At 38.8% G+C, this 19,658-nt stretch overlaps 1 protein-coding gene across 1 annotated transcript in view; it reads left to right on the top strand.

The window, feature by feature from the left end:
- Window positions 1-1,418: 1,418 nt before the first annotated feature.
- Window positions 1,419-19,658, top strand: part of LOC103517642 (zinc metalloproteinase nas-13-like) — a 35,425-nt gene continuing 17,185 nt past the window's right edge. The window contains exons 1-2 of the mRNA XM_026829664.1: window positions 1,419-1,428; window positions 1,461-1,624. Coding sequence (XP_026685465.1) covers window positions 1,419-1,428; window positions 1,461-1,624 — 174 coding nt within the window. The remainder of the gene's footprint in view (window positions 1,429-1,460; window positions 1,625-19,658) is intronic.

The following is a 19,658-nucleotide window of genomic DNA, read 5'->3' as shown; positions in this document are numbered from 1 at the left end:
ATAAGCGATCTAGCTGCTAACACACAGCAAAAGCTAACGTAAATTTGTACCCCGTACTTCGGCTGATAGGGACTATATTATTTACTTCAACAATGGTAACACAGGTGTGACAGGCTGCTGGTCGTCTGTAGGCAGAGTGGGTGGTAGACAAGAGGTAAGTTGGAAGTTATAGCTAAGGTGTGTCCAAACATAGTCGACATCGATCGACGAGGTGAAGCTATGTCATGGAGGCAGTGTGGACGGTTTCATTCGACATAGATCGACGGCCGTTTACTATGTATCCGTTCCCCCCGGGCGGGAATCGAACCCGCGGCCTAGCGCTTACAAGGCAGACGCACTGTGCCAATTCACCGTGATGTTGTTGGGCCATATTTTGAAAAATAATAATTATAGTTGACAATTTATCATGTTGCTGCCATGCCGCGTTACTCTATTCAAACCAGAAGTTTCCATAAATTCAAACCTTTGAGGGAGAGAGTTTTCCAAATTAATATTTCGTCCTTTGCAACGTCTCCAGTTTCCCAATCATCAAGTGCTCACTAGAGAATCCATTCCAGCAGATACACAATTAATTTGAATTTCCGTTGACACTTTCTCGAACACCTGGTATGCAGGTTGCTAGGCAACTCTCCTTATTCCTCTCTCTATTTCTCCTTCATTTCGCTCTATCATCATTTTCTTGAAGCAGTTTTCTCGGTTAGCTTTTCTTAGAGATTATATCTCCTCCTCCTCTTCCTCTTTTCTCATCCTTACTCTTTATTACTCTATTCTTAACAGAGCTTTTCTTCCTCACCTACCTGTTCTACCTGAGCTGCTCTCCTTAACTGCTATGGTCTTATCGTCCCGAAATCGAAGAGAGAAGGAAAACAGGATAGGAAAAAGCCAGCCGTTCCGAGAACGAACATTATCCCATTAGGATAAAATCCGCCCCGGGCGCGAATCGAACCCGCGGCCTAGCGCTTACAAGGCAGACGCACTACCAACAAAGCTAACTATAGGCTGGCTATTTTGGGTTTGTATAATCTTGTGTCATACCCTGGACATTCGGTTGTGGACACACCCATTCATTAGTGAAAACACAAGCGATGACCTCTCTATCATACATATCTCCCCCTCTTTCTCTTTCCTCAGTTTTCTCTCTCCTTTCTTTACGTCACGCCATCTCCCTTTCTCTTCTCAGTTTGTCTTAGCTATCAAAGTTTATCATTCTCTCGCTCTCTATCCTCACTTTCTAGTGCACTATGGTCTGATTCTTCCAACCTTCCTTTACTTTCTCTTAACCTTCAATACCTCCAAATGGTAACACAGGCTGCTGGTCTTCCGTGGGCAGAGTGGGTGGTAGACAAGAGGTAAGTCCTGGAATCTTCCCTAGACGTACCAATTGCCTATACGGGCAAATCAGGACGAGTCAATCAAATATGGCTAGAGACCATCACCCTGTATTCCCCCTTTGTTCCCAGGTTCTGACGAGAAAGAAATGATCCGGTCCGCCATTGCCGACTATCACAAACTCACCTGCATCAAATTTGTACCCCGTACTTCCGCCGATAGAGACTATATTTACTTCAACAATGGTAACACAGGCTGCTGGTCTTCCGTGGGCAGAGTGGGTGGTAGACAAGAGGTAAGTCCTTAGTGGTCACTGCGCTCGCCTTGCACGCGGGAGACCCGGGTTCGATTCCCGGCGGGGTCAAGAAATTTGTATCATCCAAATGATTGCAGGGCCCACTCAGCCTCGTGAGGAAAATGAGTGGCTATGACATGTAAATACGCATAGCGACCGGTGCCAGCATGGTAGGTAAACATTGGACTTTATAGGATTATTGAGATATGTATTGGGAAAATCCTACAATGCTGCAGTGAGCACCAAAGTTGTGACATAATAACACAAAGAAACTGCATTTACATTTTTCTCTCTGTAACATCATTCCTTTTTCCTCCTTTCTCCCTCCCTCTTGCTCATCTCTCTTATTCCTTCAATCCTCTTCGTCATTCCTGCAATACTTTTCTTCTTCTTCTTCTTCTTCTTCTTCTTCTTCTTCTTCTTCTTCTTCTTCTTCTTCTTCACCCTCGTGTATGGCTGGTAGAAGAGATATTTTCTCTGTTTTTTCATCACCTTTCGGCTATAGCTAAAGCCGCTACAACAACAACAACATCTTCCCTAGAAATAAGCGATCTAGCTGCTAACACACAGCTAAAGATAAAGTCAATTTGTACCCCGTACTTCGGCCGATAGGGACTATATCTACTTCAACAATGGTAACACAGGCTACTGGTCGTGTGTAGGCAGAGTGGGTGGTAGACAAGAGGTAACTTGTTGGAAGTTATAGCTAAGGTGTGTCCAAACATAGTCGACATCGATCGACGAGGTGAAGCTACATTACATTGAAATGGGGGTCTTTTCTGGTGAAATTCCTGTGTGCGGAGTCCAGTATGTAGGACTATTGCACCCAAAAGCTATGTTGTGGAGGCAGTATGGACGGTTTCATTGGACATCGATCGACGGCCGTCGACTATGTGTGGACGTGGACACTGGACACAGCTGAAGAACTCGATCATAAAACTGGTATAAAGCCTCCAATGCTGGGGTTTACCAACTCGGGATTGAGATGAAACGCGGATTTCCCTATACTTATGCCCAGGTCAAATGGTCAATCCACAGTGGTAAAATTCGACCTTTTCATCCGGGAGTCCATGAGAAACATTAGATATTTAGATCAGCAGGTGATGAAATACGAACGAAGGATACTTCCCCAGATGACTGAAGCAAGGGACAAATGGAAGGAGGGAGAGAGCGTGAAAACATGAAAGACCTTTGATATTAAAATAATATTTGCTTACGTTTAACTTTTAAAAGACCACCACCTTCCTTGTCAGAAAATTAATAAGCTCTCTCTCCTTCTCCCTTTCTCTCTCTCTCTCTCTCCCCTCTATCCAACCCTCTCTTTCTCCCCCTCCTCCTTCTCCCTCTTTCTTTATATCCCTCCCTTCCTCACTGTTTCTCTTTATCGCTCCTCTTTCCCTCCTAAACCTCTCACCTTTCTCCCCCCCACCTCTCATATGAACATACACAGTACACACCCAACAAATTTTCCGGATGACACCTTGGGGCCCATGTGTATATTTCGGGTTTTAAAAGCTTCCAAACAGGGTTCACAAAGTCAAAAGCTCTGTTAACGTCAAGGAAACCTCACAGGAGCGTGGTAAATTAAATCCCCACTTACCTGCACAGTACACACCCAACAAATTTTCCGGATGACACCTTGGGGCCCATGTGTATATTTCGGGTTTTAAAAGCTTCCAAACAGGGTTCACGAAGTCAAAAGCTCTGTTAACGTCAAGGAAAGCTCACGGAAGCGTGGTAAATTAAATCCCCACTTACCTATACGACTTTGGGTAAACAAAAACCTTTGCTGCATGTGATGATAACTTTGGATTTCTGTATGAAAATTAAATTTTGAACTTCATCCAAACTTTGCTGACATCCAAGGTTGAAAGCTCTGTTAACGTCAAGGGAAGCTCACAGGAGCGTGGCAAATTAAATCCCCACTTACCTACGACTTTGGGTATACAAAAACCTTTGTTGCATGTGATGATAACTTTGGATTTCTGTATGGAAATTAAATTTTGAACTTCATCCAAACTTTGCTGACATCCAAGGTTACCCGTTTTAATGGGCCTCAAGAGGGCTGAGGTATGAAAAGTGTGGTAAAGTCACGGGATTAAAGATTGAGATCATTAAAGAAAGAAAATAAAGAAAGAGTAAAGAAAAGAAAGAACTTTTTACTTAAGTTATATATAGAAATGGATACTTACGAGTAGGTTTTTTTATATCCCGACTCGGAGTTTCGTCTATTTCATAGACATTTTCAAGGGAAACTGAGTGTAGGTGTTGTTGTTGTTGTTGCTGATAGTGACAGTGGTGGGGGTGTAGACACTGTCACCTGATGACTGATCAGCTGATCCCTCTTGTAGACGAGGTTAGGGACCGTTTCCACTATTTGTTTTTGTCTTCTTAGAAGAATTTACATCTTTTTTTTTTTTTCATTTTTCACTCTTAGTTGATTTTGGATCCTTTATACTCGTTCACATAACAATGACATAACTAAAAAAAAAAAAATCGAAATTTACTCCATATAGGAAAGTAAAAAAGTGGGTATAAAAAAACATGGCCGCTTCCTAGATTCAATTCAAATGAAACGGAAATTGATTAGAAGAAAAATCCAGGAGAAGAGAGAAAGAGAGAGGAGGAAAGAGATGAAGAATGAAAAGGACAGAGAATTCTACAATATATAGGTATGAAAGGTAGCTGGTAAGTAGGTAGGTATTTGATAGTCTATTTCTATTTCCTATAGAAATTGAACCATTTTCAATTTCCCCTAACCTGTTTGGACTTTTTCATACAATGTAATTAATTCTCCTTTTTTCCTTGCCGTCTCTATAATTATCTCTCTCTTTCTCTCTCTCTCTCTCTCTCTCTCTCTCTCTCTCTCTCTCTCTCTCTCTCTCCCTCTCTCTCTCTCTTTGTCTCCGAATTTTTGTTTCTATAAAATACAGTCTCTTTCTCGTATTCACTTCCTCCGCCGCGCCGCCTTTCTATGTCTCTCTTTCCCCTCCTTTGAATCCTTATTTTTCTTCTTCTCTTTCTTCGTCTTCTTTACCTTCTCTAAAGCACAATACGGTTTCCACGACTATTCCCTCTCTCTCTCTCTCTCTCTCTCTCTCTCTCTCTCTCTCTCTCTCTCTCTCTCCCTCTCTCTCTCTCTTTCTCTCTCTCTCTCTCTCTCTCTCTAAAAAAATCGAGATATTGAGGAATATAGCAAAAATATCAGTAATATAGAGAAAACATGTAGGAAGATGTAGAAATAGGAAGAGAGAGAGAGAGAGAGACAGAGAAAGAGAAGGAATAAGAGAGGGAGAGAGAAATTTAGATGAAGGAAGGGAGAGGGGGAAAGATAGAGAGAGAAAATCTCCTTTGAACTCAAACCACTATAACTCTTAGTTCTTAGCTAATACATACATAGTTATACCATATTACATACCTATATACCACATTATAAATTACATACATAGTACATAATGGATAATGGTTTCCCATTATTCTCAAAGAACCTAAAATATCCCAATGAAAATTACTTAACAGGAAAATATTCCTCTCCTTTTTCTTCTCCTCTTCCTCCTTCTTCTTCTTCTTCTCCTCTTCATCTTTTGTGTACAATTCGGGGCTTGTTTTTGGAGATTCTGTAGTGGTTTTCTATTCATAGCCTATTTCCTCTCCCTTCTTCTTCCTTCTTAGTTTCTTCTTCTACCTCTTCTTCCTCCTTTTCTTCCTCCCCTTCTTCTCCTTCTTCTTCCTCTTCTTCTTCTTCTTCTTCTTCCTCTTCCTCATCTTCTTCCTCTTCCTCATCTTCTTCCTCTTCCTCTTCTTCTTCTTCTTCTTCCTCTTCTTCTTCTTCCTCCTCTTCCTCATCTTCTTCCTCTTCTTCTCTTCCTTTTATTAGCCTGTTTTTCCTTCCCTTGTCTTCGGCATTAAATCTTTATCTTCGTTTCACAGTCCCATACATAATATCTGTCTACCATTTCAGTTCCTATGCTTCCCACCAATCAAATTGTTTTGTAAGATAAATATAGCTCTCGAGCTCTGGTCAAAGGCTGGATACAAGCTTGAGATACGTTTGAGAGATGTCCGCACGCGTCCTATTTGATTGACAACTAAAATTGAGGTCATTTCAGTGTAAAAATAGACTTTTACCCCAATACTACCCTCCCATTCCTGCCTTCGCTTCAGGCTGCACGATAAATCCCACAGTTTTACAGAAATTTCACACAGTTTAGTCGTATTTTCCTTCTGGAATATCCCCTCTTCTGAAGCTTGTTTCACCTCTTTCGGTCTGGTTAAGGCGGTCTCTTCTTGATCCCTTGTGTGTCGAGTCCATTTTTGTTTCGGACTGTTGCGCACTGCTTGGTGTGGTCGTGTTTGTACTAAGCCATATAAAATCCAAGATGTCGCGCCATCGGAATCGTTTCCGAAAAGCGAATACAAATTTCCACGTCCCCACTTCCACCCAGCTCTCCTCTCAATTCCTTATTTTCTTTTTTCCTCCATTTCTCTCTGTCCTTTATCTCCTCTCTATCTCCTCTTCCTTTCGCTTCTTTCTCTTTTCTCACCCTTCTCTTTCTCCTCCCTTTCTTTATTCCTCTTCCTACTCCCACCTATCTCTCTTTGCTATTCATTTCTTTTTTCCTCCTTTTCCCTCTCTCCCCTTTTAGCTCTCTCTCTCTATATCCCTCCTTCTCCTCCTCCCTTCCTCTCTTCCTTTTATTTTTATTTCCCCAGGCGAATAATTCCCGTTTTTTGTTTCGAAAGAGAGAGGAAAAGTTTCCCTTTTTTTTCCTCAAAAACATCAGCGACCCCACCCAAGTGTCCAAACTTTTGAGCCCTCAACAATCAAACAATCATTTTCAATTCAGTCAGGGCATATCCCCCCTCCTCTTTCCAAAAAGGAAAAATGGGAACAGGGCGTGTCAAAAGTTTCGCTTCTCGTCCCAAGTCGTGAGTTTTGTTAGTCCCATCTGTGTTAGAATGACAAAAGATTTTCCGTCAATTTTTGGGCCCGATGGAGCCTTCCGGGGCCCTTTAGGGGCCTCTTTTATGAATTTTTTCTTAATTTTGATAAAATTTGGCAAGAGTCCTTTTACTCCAGTAGTAAGCTACTGGAATACTAGATACTCGTACTATTGCGGTCGAATTCTCAAATATATAGAGGACAAAATTCCATACTTCGGCTGGGATTGAACCCACGACCTCCTGTTTCCGAGGCGAGCATCTTGACCATTATACCACCGAATTAAATCCACCGAGACCACTTTTTATGTAGTGGTGTACCACTACAAACAAGGGGGAGGCAACAACAACAACACCTACACTCAGTTTCCCTTGAAAATGTCTATGAAATAGACGAAACTCCGAGTCGGGATATAAAAAACCTACTCGTAAGTATCCATTTCTATATATAACTTAAGTAAAAAGTATTTACAAAGGATGTCAAAATTAAATAAATTAATTAATAATGAGGTATGAAAAGTGTGGTAAAGTCACGGGATTAAAGATTGAGATCATTAAAGAAAGAAAATAAAGAAAGAGTAAAGAAAAGAAAGAAAGAAAGTTGAGAAGAAATTTCTCATTTCTCTCACGAAACAAAAGATTATGAAATATTTCTCCAATAACAAGGAAAGAAGTCAAAGAATATTGTTTCTCAGGAAATCACTCAGCTTGAAAACCGTATCAGAAAAGGTATTTAACTTCGAACTAAGCAGGAGAAGCACGGAAGTTTTCCATTTTTCCTGAACTTTTGCCTTGTTTTATTTCTCAAGGATCATTCGCTGTGAAATCCAAAAACCACGAACTTTTCGCCTCCTCCTCTTCTTCTTCTACTTCTTCATCTACTTCTTCATTTCTCAAGGATCATTCGCTGTGAAATCCAAAAACCACGAACTTTTCGCCTCCTCCTCTTCTTCTTCTACTTCTTCATCTACTTCTTCTTTTTCTTCTTCGTTTTTCCTGAACTTTTGCCTTGTTTTATTTCTCAAGGATCATTCGCTGTGAAATCCAAAAACCACGAACTTTTCGCCTCCTCCTCCTCCTCTTCCTCTTCTTCTTCTACTTCTTCATCTTTTTTTCCTGAACTTTTGCCTTGTTTTATTTCTCAAGGATCATTCGCTGTGAAATCCAAAAACCACGAACTTTTCGCCTCCTCCTCCTCTTCTTCTTCTACTTCTTCATCTACTTCTTCTTCTTCTTCTTCTTCTTCTTCTTCTTCTTCTTCTTCATTATGTACCATATTGTACCATCGAAGATTCGAACTACTTCTTCGTTCGCAGCATTTCTGCTTCTGGAGCAGAGTGCTCCAATTTTAATTGGGGTCTCAGTTTTGGTCTGCCTCTTTTTCTCTTCTCGAGAACGGAAAAAATAGGGAAAGAAACAAACAAAAAAGGAGAAGAGAGAGAGAGAGAGAATGTGGGAGCGAGAAAAGAAGACTGACTGAGAGGGAGAATAAATAGAAAAAATAGAGGGAAGAAAAAAAAAATATTTCAAGCCTCCGGGTATTTATATGATAAAGTTTTGTACAGCAAACTTTGTAACCAATCAAATTGTTTTGTAAGATAAATATAGCTCTCGAGCTCTGGTCAAAGGCTGGATACAAGCTTGAGATACGTTTGAGAGATGTCCACGCGTCCTATTTGATTGACAACTAATATTGAGGTCATATCAGTGTAAAAATAGACTTTTACCCCAATACTACCCTCCCATTCCTGCCTTCGCTTTAGGCTGCACGATAAATCCAACAGTTTTAAAGAAATTTCACACAGTTTAGTTTTGTACAGCAAACTTTGTAACCAATCAAATTGTTTTGTAAGATAAATATAGCTCTCGAGCTCTGGTCAAAGGCTGGATACAAGCTCGAGATACGTTTGAGAGATGTCCACGCGTCCTACTTGATTGACAACTAAAATTGAGGTCATTTCAGTGTAAAAATAGACTTTTACCCCGATACTACCCTCCCATTCCTGCCTTCGCTTCAGGCTGCACGATAAATCCCACAGTTTTACAGAAATTTCACACAGTTTAGTCGTTCGTATTTTCCTTCTGGAATATCCCCTCTTCTGAAGCTTGTTTCACCTCTTTCGGCCTGGTTAAGGCGGTCTCTTCTTGATCCCTTATGTGTCGAGTCCATTTTTAGTCCGTCCTTCCTTTATTATTACAATAGTAATAAAAAGGTATAAGGGACGGACTATTGTATTCGCTTCGGTGTTTGTCAGTCGGTCGGTCTGTCCCCATAGAAGGACTTATCCAAACCAGGTCGACCTATATATCAAATTAAAGGTCTTTTTACCAGGAACACGAAAATGGTGGTGCAAATTTTGTCCAGAAAACCATAAAGCCAAAAAACCAAAACAAATTAAAGGTCTTTTTACCAGGAACACGAAAATGGTGGTGCAAATTTTGTCCAGAAAACCATAATATGTTTAGGAATGAATATAACTAGGTACCTACCTATTCACACATTGTAAATTATGTTTTACTAGAAATCAGTTTAGGCTGTATGATGTAATTATATTGAGGATTAGGTATATTGTAAATCTTTAGAGGTTGGGTGCCGAATAGCTTAAAAAACAAAAAATCTGAAAATACCTGGATATAACTATGTAGTTATAGTTATTTACCTATATGAATTGTAATAAAATTGTAAACCAAAACCTAGATGAAGGAGAAAAATCCATCTCCATAGAAGTTAGGATTAGCTTAGGGGATGAATGTATTGTATTTATAAAATTTAATAAAATAAAGCAGAAATTTTCATATTCATATTCTTCTTCTTCTTCTTCTTCTTCTTCTTCTACTACTACTACTACTTCTGCTTTTTCTTCATCTTCTTCTTCTTTTTCTTCTTCTTCCTCTTCTTCTTCTCCTTCTTCTACTGCTTTTTCTTCATCTTTTTCTACTTCTCCTTCTTCTTCCTCTTTTTCTTCCTCTTCTTCTTCTTCCTCTTCTTCTACTTCTGCTTTTTCTTCATCTTTTTCTACTTCTCCTTTTTCTTCATCTTCTACTTCTTCTTCTACTATTTCTTCATCTTCTTCTTATTCCTTACTCCTCATCCCTTTTTCTCCATTCCCCTCTTCTCCATTTCTTCTTATCTCTTCGTCATCCCTGCTTATTCCTTTGCCCTAATATCTTTTCTTCCCTCCCCCATCTGAACCTCAACAATAGCATGATGTTTTAATCCGCTTACTGTTTCCTTCTGGCAGAGGAAGATTAGAGAGAGCTCAGAGAGCCCAAAATCACCCGAAATTCGAACGCACAGAAGGTGAGAGAAATATTTAACTCTGAGAGGGAGAGAAGTGAACTCTCAATTTTTTCCATAAGTTTTCTTCTTCGTTTTCTTCTTCTTCGTCTTCTTCTTCCTTCTTCCTCCTCCTTCTTATTCCTCCACCTTCTCCTTCTTCTTCGTCTTCTTCTTCTTCGTCTTCTTTTTTTTCTTCTTCTTCTTCTTCTTCTTCTTCTTCTGCGAGGTTCGATTGAGGAAATGTCTTGTCGTCCGAAAACCGAAGAGGAGGACAGGATAGGAAAAAGCACAGAAACTAACTATTCGACTAATTTTTCTAAAATGTTGAAGGGTGAAATGTATGTATTAATGTATCTGTATACCTACGGTATTCTGAAGCGCCTGACCCTTTAAACTTCTCAAAACTTGGAAACTCATTCAGAAAAATGTCCCGAAGACCCTAAGGGAGAGAAAGAGCGGAGAGAGGACATAGAGAGAAGAAGGAGAGGTGAAAGAAGAGAAGGGGAAAGAAAGACGGAGAGAGAGAGAGAGAGAGGAGAAAGAATAAGACAATAATAATAATAATAGATTTATTGCTTACTTTCTTATTACAACAATCTTTTCATGTTCCACTAAGTACATGTAGGTAGTACTTTTCGGGAACATTAATTGCTATTATAGGTATTTCTTCTTTTTTTTTCTATTGTAGGAATTTCTTCTTATGATTTACAAGAAGGTAAAAATGACCTTTTGGAGAAAAAACAGAGAGAGAAAGAGAGGGAGGGAGAGAGAGAAAGAAAGAGGAAGGGGAGAGAGAAAACAGAGAAATGGAGAAAGACATAAGAGGTATGCGTATAAAAAGGGCAGTAACAAGTACGAGATAAAACTTGGGTCGTTTTTCCTCTGTTTTTATGTTCCCGACATAACTGGTAATATAAATAAGAGTACACTCGAGTCTCTGCTACCCCTAATATAAAACTTGTGCTAATTTTAGTATTATAATTTATTATTATGACCCTATAAGAAAGAAGGAGACACTATATTACTTGAGAGAGAGAGAGAGAGAGAGAGAGAGAGAGAGAAAAAAAGAGGAAGGAAAATTGGAGAGAAAGAAAAAGAGCAGGAGAAGAAGGTAAAAATGAGGAAAAAGGGGAGAGGGAGGGAGAGAAAGATAATTGGAGAAGGAAATAAAAATATGACGGGTTGAATAAAATTTGGCAAGAGTCCTTTTACTCCAGTAGTAAGCTACTGGAATACTAGATACTCGTACTATTGCGGTCGAATTCTCAAATATATAGAGGACAAAATTCCATACTTCGGCTGGGATTGAACCCACGACCTCCTGTTTCCGAGGCGAGCATTTTGACCACTACACCACCGAAATAAACACATCGAGACCACTTTTTACTTTCCTTATCCTATAGGAAGGAAAGTAATGTATTATGTAGTGGTATACCACTGCGAAAATTGGAGGGGCAGCGAAAATTAGGTAGAGAGGGAGAGAGGGGGGAGTGAGAGAGATAAAAGGGGGAGGGAGGAAGAGAAAGGGAGGGAGAATGAGCGAAAACATATTTCCCATGATAAATGATGTCGGTGTTTGTTGTCTATCAATCTTTATCACTCAAACCCAAATCTCTCTCTCACTCTCTATCTCCTTCTCTCTCTCTCCCTCCCTCCCACTCTTTTGTTTTCCCCATTACTATTATTATTTATGAAAGGGAAAGAGAGAAGAAAACGGGAAATAAAGAGAGAGAGAGAGAGAGAGAGAGAGAGAGAGAGAGAAAGAGAGGGAGAGAGAGAAAGAGAGGGAGAGAGAGAAAGAGGGAGAGAGAGAAAGAGGGAGAGAAAGAGAGAGAGATAAAGAGGGAGAGAGAGAGAGAAAGAGCAGAAGAGTTAGAGTGGGAGGGCGAAGGGAAGAAAGGAGAGAAAGAAGAGAAAAAGGTAAAGTTTCCCTTTTGAAATTTGAATATTCAAAACAAAAATAGCACAGCCATTCAACATTAAAACTTTCCTCTAAGTCAACATTTGAGAGTCAAAAACTCAAAACGGGTCGTTTTGATCTTTTTATTTGAAGCTCCGTTTCATTGATATCTCCCTCTCCCTCCTCCCCCCCTCTCTTCCTCTCTCTCTCTCTCTCTCTCCCTCTTTCTTTCTCCCCCTCTCTCTCCTCCATTGCTCGTCTTATCTTGAAGGAGAACTTCCTCTCTCTCTCTCTCTCTCTCTCTCTCTCTCTCTCTCTCTCTCTCTTTCTCTCTCTCTCTCTTTCTCTCTCTCTCTCCCTCTTTCTCTCCTTATTGGGAAAAATCCTACAATGCTGCAGTGAGCACCAAAGTTGTGACATAATAACACAAAGAAATTGCATTTACATTTACATAACTATTATTTATCCATCTTGCTTTTGTCTCACCATCCCCCTCCTCTCTCTCTCTCTCTCATCTTCCCTCCCTCTTTTTTTTTCCTCCTGCCTGTTTTTGGCTTTCCACTGTTATCTATCTTGCTTTTTCCAGTTTAAAAAAAGAGTCAAAAAATTTCGCCTCGACCATAAAGAAAAAAGAAGAGATGAAGAAGTTGATGAAACCCAAAGAAAGGAGGTATCCTTGATAAAAACTCAAGGAAATCCAAGGAAAGGAGCAGTCCTTGAAAATTAAGAGAGATGTAATTGCTTAGAACCTTGAAGTCTCAGACCAATCCAAGATACAAAAGGAAATAGGAGGAAATTAATGAAAACTGAGATGCTTCAGACGTGTCTGATTTCACTGACCAATCAAATACCTAATTGAATAGAATCCCTCTATCTAGAATAGAAATTAGAAAGGGATAGAATAGAACAGAATAGACAGGCAAGCTATATATCTAATTTCCTTTCCACACCTAATGAGCGGGTTACGTAAGACATTGTTGAACTCAAACGAGCCTTTTCAGGGCCGTTAAAATTAGGCTGGAATAGTAATTTGTCGTCAATCTGATTTCACTGACCAATCAAATACCTAATTGAATAGAATCCCTCTATCTAGAATAGAAATTAGAAAGGGATAGAATAGAACAGAATAGCCAAAGCAAGCTCTCTAATTTCCTTTCCACACTTAATGAGCGGGTTACGTAAGACATTGCTGAATTCAAACCTTTTCAGGGCCGTTAAAATTAGGCTGGAATAGTAATTTGTCTTCACTTGATTAGGAAAGGCCAAATAGATACATATTTATGATTATTATAATATGTAGTTACACATGGAAACACTATACAAATACAAATTAATAATACATTAAGTTGACATGTTCCGCCTTTACTGGTGTAAATTTTCCTTTACTGATGCCTAGGCTAGATCTCTAACGATGAAAACACAAGCGATGACCTCTCTATCATACATATCTCCCCCTCTTTCTCTTTCCTCAGTTTTCTCTCTCCTTTCTTTACGTCACGTCACCCATCTCCCTTTCTATTCTCAGTTTGTCTTAGCTATCAAAGTTTATCATTCTCTTGCTCTCTATCCTCACTTTCTAGTGCACTATGGTTTGATTCTTCCAACCTTCCTTTACTTTCTCTTAACCTTCAATACCTCCCACGGGGCATTAGAAAGTGACTAAAAAAATTGGAGCCACACTAATAATAACGTCTCATGTCCAGAGAGCTCTGTAACTTGGGACGAATAAGAAGAGGGGTAAAGCAATACATACGCTTGTATTCATACCGAGTGGTGGAGAAATCTGGTGAAGATGACATACAGGATTTCTTGTGACAATAAAGATTTTAAGTACGAGTACTATTCCCGGCGGGGTCAAGAAATTTGTATCATCCAAATGATTGATTCCGTGACTGGCTGTTGCGGGGCCCACTCAGCCTAGTGAGGAAAATAAGTAGCTATGACATATAAAATATAAATGCGCATAGCGACCGGTGCCAGCATGGTAGGTAAACATTGGATTTTAGGATTATTGAGATATTGTGGGAAAATCCTACAATGCTGCAGTGGGCACCAATGTTGTGACATAATAACACAAAGAAACTGCATTTACATTTACATTTTTCTCTCTGTAACATCATTTCTTTTTTCTCCTTTCTCCCTCCCTCTTGCTCATCTCTCTTATTCCTTCAATCCTCTTCGTCATTCCCAGCAATACTTTTTTCTTCTACTTCTTCTTCTTCTTCTTCTTCTTCTTCTTCTTCTTCTTCTTCTTCTTCTTCTACTACTACTACTACTACTACTACTACTACTACTACTACTACTACTACTACTTCTGCTTTTTCTTCATCACCTTCTTCTTCTTTTTCTTCTTCTTCCTCTTCTTCTTCTCCTTCTTCTTCTGCTTTTTCTTCATCTTTTTCTACTTCTCCTTCTTCTTCTTTTTCTTCTTCTTCTACTTCTGCTTTTTCTTCATCTTTTTCTACTCCTCCTTTTTCTTCATCTTCTTCTTATTCCTTACTCCTCATCCCTTTTTCTCCATTCCCCTCTTCCCCATTTCTTTTTCTTATCTCTTCGTCATCCCTGCTTATTCCTTTGCCCTATTATCTTTTCTTCCTCCACCCATCTGAACACCAACAATAGCATGATGTTTTAATCCGCTTACTGTTTCCTTCTGGCAGAGGAAGATTAGAGAGAGCTCAGAGAGCCCAAAATCACCCGAAATTAGAACGCACATCAGAAGGTGAGAGAAATATTCAACTCTGAGAGGGAGAGAAGTGAGCTGTCAATTTTTTCCATAATTTTCCTTCTTCTTCTTCTTCTTCTTCCTCTTCTTCTTCTTCTTCTTCTTCGTCTTCTTCTTCGTCTTCTTCGTCTTCTTCTTCTTCGTCTTCTTCTTCTTCCTCCTCTTCTTCTTCTTCCTTTTCTCCTTCTTCTTCTTCCTCCTTCTCCTTCTTCTTCTCCGTCTTCTTCTTTCTCTTCTTTTTCTTCTTCTTCTGCGAGGTTCGATTGAGGAAATGTCTTGTCGTCCGAAAACCGAAGAGGAGGACAGGATAGGAAAAAGCACAGAAACTGTTCGACTAATTTTTCTAAAATTTTGAAGAGTGAAATGTATGTGTATACAGTATACCTACGGCATTCTCAAGCACCTAAGCCTCAAAACTTGGAAATTCAATCAGAAAAAGGTCCCGAAGACCCAAAGGGAGAGAAAGAGCGGAGAGAGGACATAGAGAGAAGAAGGAGAGGTGAAAGAAGAGAAGGGAAAAGAATAGAACAAGAAGGTAAAAATGACCTTTTGGAGAAAAAACAGAGAGAAGAAGAGAGAGAGAGAGAGAGGGAGGGAGGGAGAGAGAGAAAGAAAGAGGAAGGGAGAGATAAAACAGAGAAATGGAGAAAGACATAAGAGGTATGCGTATAAAAAAAGGGCAGTAACAAGTACAAGTATAAAACTTGGGTCGTTTTTCCTCTGTTTTTATGTTTCCGACATAACTGGTAATATAAATAAGAGTACACTCGAGTCTCTGCTACCCCTAATATAAAACTTGTGCTAATTTTAGTATTATAATTTATTATTATGACCCTATAAGAAAGAAGGAGACACTATATTACTTGAGAGAGAGAGAGAGAGAGAGAGAGAGAGAGAGAAAAAGAGGAAGGAAAATTGGAGAGAAAGAAAAAGAGCAGGAGAAGAAGGTAAAAATGAGGAAAAAGGGGAGAGGGAGGGAGAGAAAGATAATTGGAGAAGGAAATAAAAATATGACGGGTTGACAGGAAAGGGAAAGAGAGAAGAAAACGGGAAATAAAGAGAGAGAGAGAGAGAGAGAGAGAGAGAGAGAGAGAGAGAGGAGAGAGAGAGACAGAGGAGGGAGAGAGGAGAAAGAGGAAGAGAGTAAAGGAAGAAGAAGAGATAAAGAGGGAGAGAGAGAGAGAAAGAGCAGAAGAGTTAGAGTGGGAGGGCGAAGGGAAGAAAGGAGAGAAAGAAGAGAAAAAAGGTAAAAGTTTCCCGTTTGAAAGTTTGAGAATATCAAAAACAAAAATAGCACAATGCCCATTCAAACATTAAAACTTTCCTCTAAGTCAACATTTGAGAGTCCAAAAACTCAAAACGGTCGTTTTGATCTTTTTATTTGAAGCCTCCGTTTCATTGATATCTCCCCTTCTCCTCCCTGGGGGGGTGCTGCCCCGTTTCCCTCCCCTCTCTTTCTCTCCTCCTCGTTCTCTCTCTCTTTCTCTCTCTCTCTCTCTCTCTCTCTCTCTCTCTCTCTTTCTCTCTCTCTCTCTTTCTCTCTCTCTCTCCCTCTTTCTCTCTCTCCCCCTCTCTCTCCTCCATTGCTCGTCTTATCTTGAAGGAGAACTTCATCCACTTTCTCTTGTCTCTTTCTTATTCTCTCCCGCTTTCTCGCACTCTCTACCTCCATTTCTCTCTATTTTACTACCTATTCCTTCTTTTCTCCATCTCTCTCTCTCTCTCCCTCCCTCTTTCCACGTCTCTCTGTCCCTTTCTCTTACTTTCCTCAGACTGTTTCTACCTTCCTACTTTCTATCTGATGTGTTTAAATCATCCCTCTCTTTATGCAATAGCTCTTTTTTTATTTTCTCCTTCCCTTTTTTTCTCCGCCCTCTTTTTCTCGATCTTTCTGTTCTTCTCTTCCTTTTCCTCTCTCCACTACCCCCAAATCTCTTTTCCACCCTTCTTTCCTTCCTCTTTCTCTCTTTCGAGGGATCCCTTTTTTATAAGTTTTCTTCAATGTTTCTTTTCTTCTTGTTCTTAGCTTTATTCTTCTTTTTATCAGTTTTCTTCAATGTTTCTTTTTTAGAGATAGGCAGTACTGTCTAGGGCTCCGGGAGCAGTGAACACAATTTTTATTAATCCAAGAGGTAGGGAATTTTTCCAAGGGGCAGGAAAATTTTCCCTCAGGTCATTCACTTCGGGTGACTTACAGGCGTTATTTTTCCCCCGTTTCTTCTTGACTAGGTTCATTTTATTTATTGAAACAAAATGTAAATTGATCAGTTTGTATATTTGCTGTAGTCGGGTGCGGAGGGAGAGGGAATTGTATTTCAACACAGGGTTCCAGTATTGGGGAGATGGAGGTTCCCCAGTACAGTGGTTGGATGGAATATATTATATCCCATTATATTTATGGGTAAAATAATAAAACTGTATTAATTTAGGGGCTTGGGCTTAATAATGTTTTCAAGATTTTAAGCTAAATTAATTAACTCAAAAATTAGGATACTGCCGCATGTACAAGATATCTCACCACATAGAAGGTGTCTAGCAATGTATATTCCAGAGGTTACTCTGCCCGCCCAGATAACAACCAAGCGCAACGTTGCTTATCTTCAGTAATCTGTCAGGAACAACACTAATGCAGTCCCTGGCTACTGGAAACTTACAGTAAAGCTCTCTAAAGTGGCTTGGGGGGGGGTCTGGGTACCCTGTTTTTGATTTAAAATTTTATATTAGATTTTTTTCGCTTCGTCTTAATTTTCAAAGTATTTTACGATTTTTAAGTGGAGAAGAAAAATCTCCAAAGATGAGAGAAATAATTTCTTGTGAAATTATTTTATGACTACACCTTACCTAAAGTTTTTTTTCGGCGAGAAAACAAAAAACGAAAGTTGTTTTTCCAGTGGAAATCTTTCTTCTTTTTAATTTTTACCTGCTGGGTGGGTTTGTTTCAAGCATTTTTTACAGAGATGTTGGAAAGATGTGAAAGGAGATTATCAAAATGAAATTTTCAAGACCATTTGATCTGTATTGTCGTTTTTAGCATGGGAACAGCAAAAGGTATGTCAGAAAGAGACCTATATCGGATAAAATGCCATACAAGGGAATGTTTGTATAACGAAAGGTATAGAATGAACTGCCAATGTAAATATATCAACTATAGTGTAAATTGTAAATACCTTGGAATCAACATTGATGATTGTTTCAAAATGAAAGTCCATGTTGAAATGTTGTGTAAAAAATTGAGAATAGTGAACTACCAACTTCAGAAAGGAAATGTAAATATGCTATCATGTAAAACCAAAACACTAGTTTATAATTCTTTAGTTGAATCATTGTTGAGATATGGCGTCACCCTGTATACCTACGCTCCAGCATACATTCTTCAACCTCTAAATAGTATACAGAGAAGAATAATTAAATACCTATTTAAAGAGGATACTCGAAAGTACTTAACCCCTCAACAGTTGGCCAAGTTGGTAACAATTACAAACCACTTCCAAGATCCGAAGTATAGAAGGAAAAAGGAAACAACTTACGAAAGAAGAAGGAGGCAGGAATTCATATCATCATTACCATACACAAAGTACGGGGAGCGACTCCTGTCGTACCAGATGCCTAAACTATTGAATAAATACTGTGAGGATTACATCGACGAGAAAAATACAAAAGTAATAAAAATCAAGACGCAGAGTCAATTATTACAAGAAGAACATTAAAATTATTCATTAATATCTATGTAAATATGTTTAGGAATGAATATAACTAGGTACCTACCTATTCACACATTGTAAATTATGTTTTACTAGAAATCAGTTTAGGCTGTATGATGTAATTATATTGAGGATTAGGTATATTGTAAATCTTTAGAGGTTGGGTGCCGAATAGCTTAAAAAACAAAAAATCTGAAAATACCTGGATATAACTATGTAGTTATAGTTATTTACCTATATGAATTGTAATAAAATTGTAAACCAAAACCTAGATGAAGGAGAAAAATCCATCTCCATAGAAGTTAGGATTAGCTTAGGGGATGAATGTATTGTATTTATAAAATTTAATAAAATAAAGCAGAAATTTTCATATTCATATTCATATATTCTTCTTCTTCTTCTTCTTCTTCTTCTTCTTCTTCTTCTTCTTCTTCTTCTTCTTCTGAACTGAATACACAAATCTTATGTTGTTTTCTGCATTTTAATCCATTAGGAAAACTGATTTAGAGATAGATTTAATGATTTTGATTAACATTTAATTAAACATTATTGCTCGAGAATTTGAAAATCACGTCGGCCATATTGTATTTCCGAAATTGATCGAAGTTAAAGAATTTGAGGAGAATAAATAAAAATTCAGAAACAAAATAAATATAGAAAATTGAAAGCAAAACAAACAGAAAACCAAAAGTAAACTGTGCAAATATTTATAAATAAATAAACTATTTAAAATTAGTCAGCACCAGAAAAGATTTTATTCATTAATATGTGGTAAAATAAATTTGGTTCCTAAATCAACGTAAACAACAAACAAAAACTTAAATAACCAAAACCAAACAGAACGAAAGATCTTATTGACTAACTGTCATTTGCTATCAGTTATCATTACAAATATACCTTACGCATTATCTATAATCTACATACGTACATAGTGCCTGTCATTCATTCATTCATTGATTCATAACATTGTGTTCCCTCACATCTTACGCAATAACTATATTCTGAGCAGCATTGAAAATGAGTGACCAGTGTGGCAGATGTAAAGATCCGGTTGGGTCTGAAGGTGATCTGGACTGTGCTTTGTGCTCAGTATGCTCGAGTAAGTATCATTTTACCTGCGATACTGTGGGTGAAAACTCTTGGCGAACAATGGGCAACTCAAGACGAGGGGCATGGAAGTGCTCAATCTGTAGAAATCAAGCCGCAAAGAAGGGCACTAATACTGTGGATGTGGTTCAAAGTTCGGCGTCATGTGGTGATGATAATGTGGCGAGTATGATCCGGGAGTTGGGCAATAGATTCTCGGTAATGGAGTCGAACGTGACTGCGAGATTGGTTGAGTTTGAGGACTCGTTAAACTTCTTCAGCCGCTCTATGGATGAGATGACTGTGTCAATCAAAAACATTGAGATATGGAAGTACATTGTCTTTGGAGAATGAATTGGAAGCCATATGAAGTCTGGAGGATCAAGATAGTTATAATAAAT

Source organism: Diaphorina citri, unplaced genomic scaffold, assembly GCF_000475195.1.
Source record: "Diaphorina citri unplaced genomic scaffold, Diaci psyllid genome assembly version 1.1 scaffold1915, whole genome shotgun sequence".
Taxonomy (NCBI): Eukaryota; Metazoa; Arthropoda; class Insecta; order Hemiptera; family Psyllidae; genus Diaphorina; species Diaphorina citri.
The sequence above is the reverse complement of the archived record's forward strand: the minus strand, read 5'-3'. Positions and strand labels throughout refer to the sequence as shown.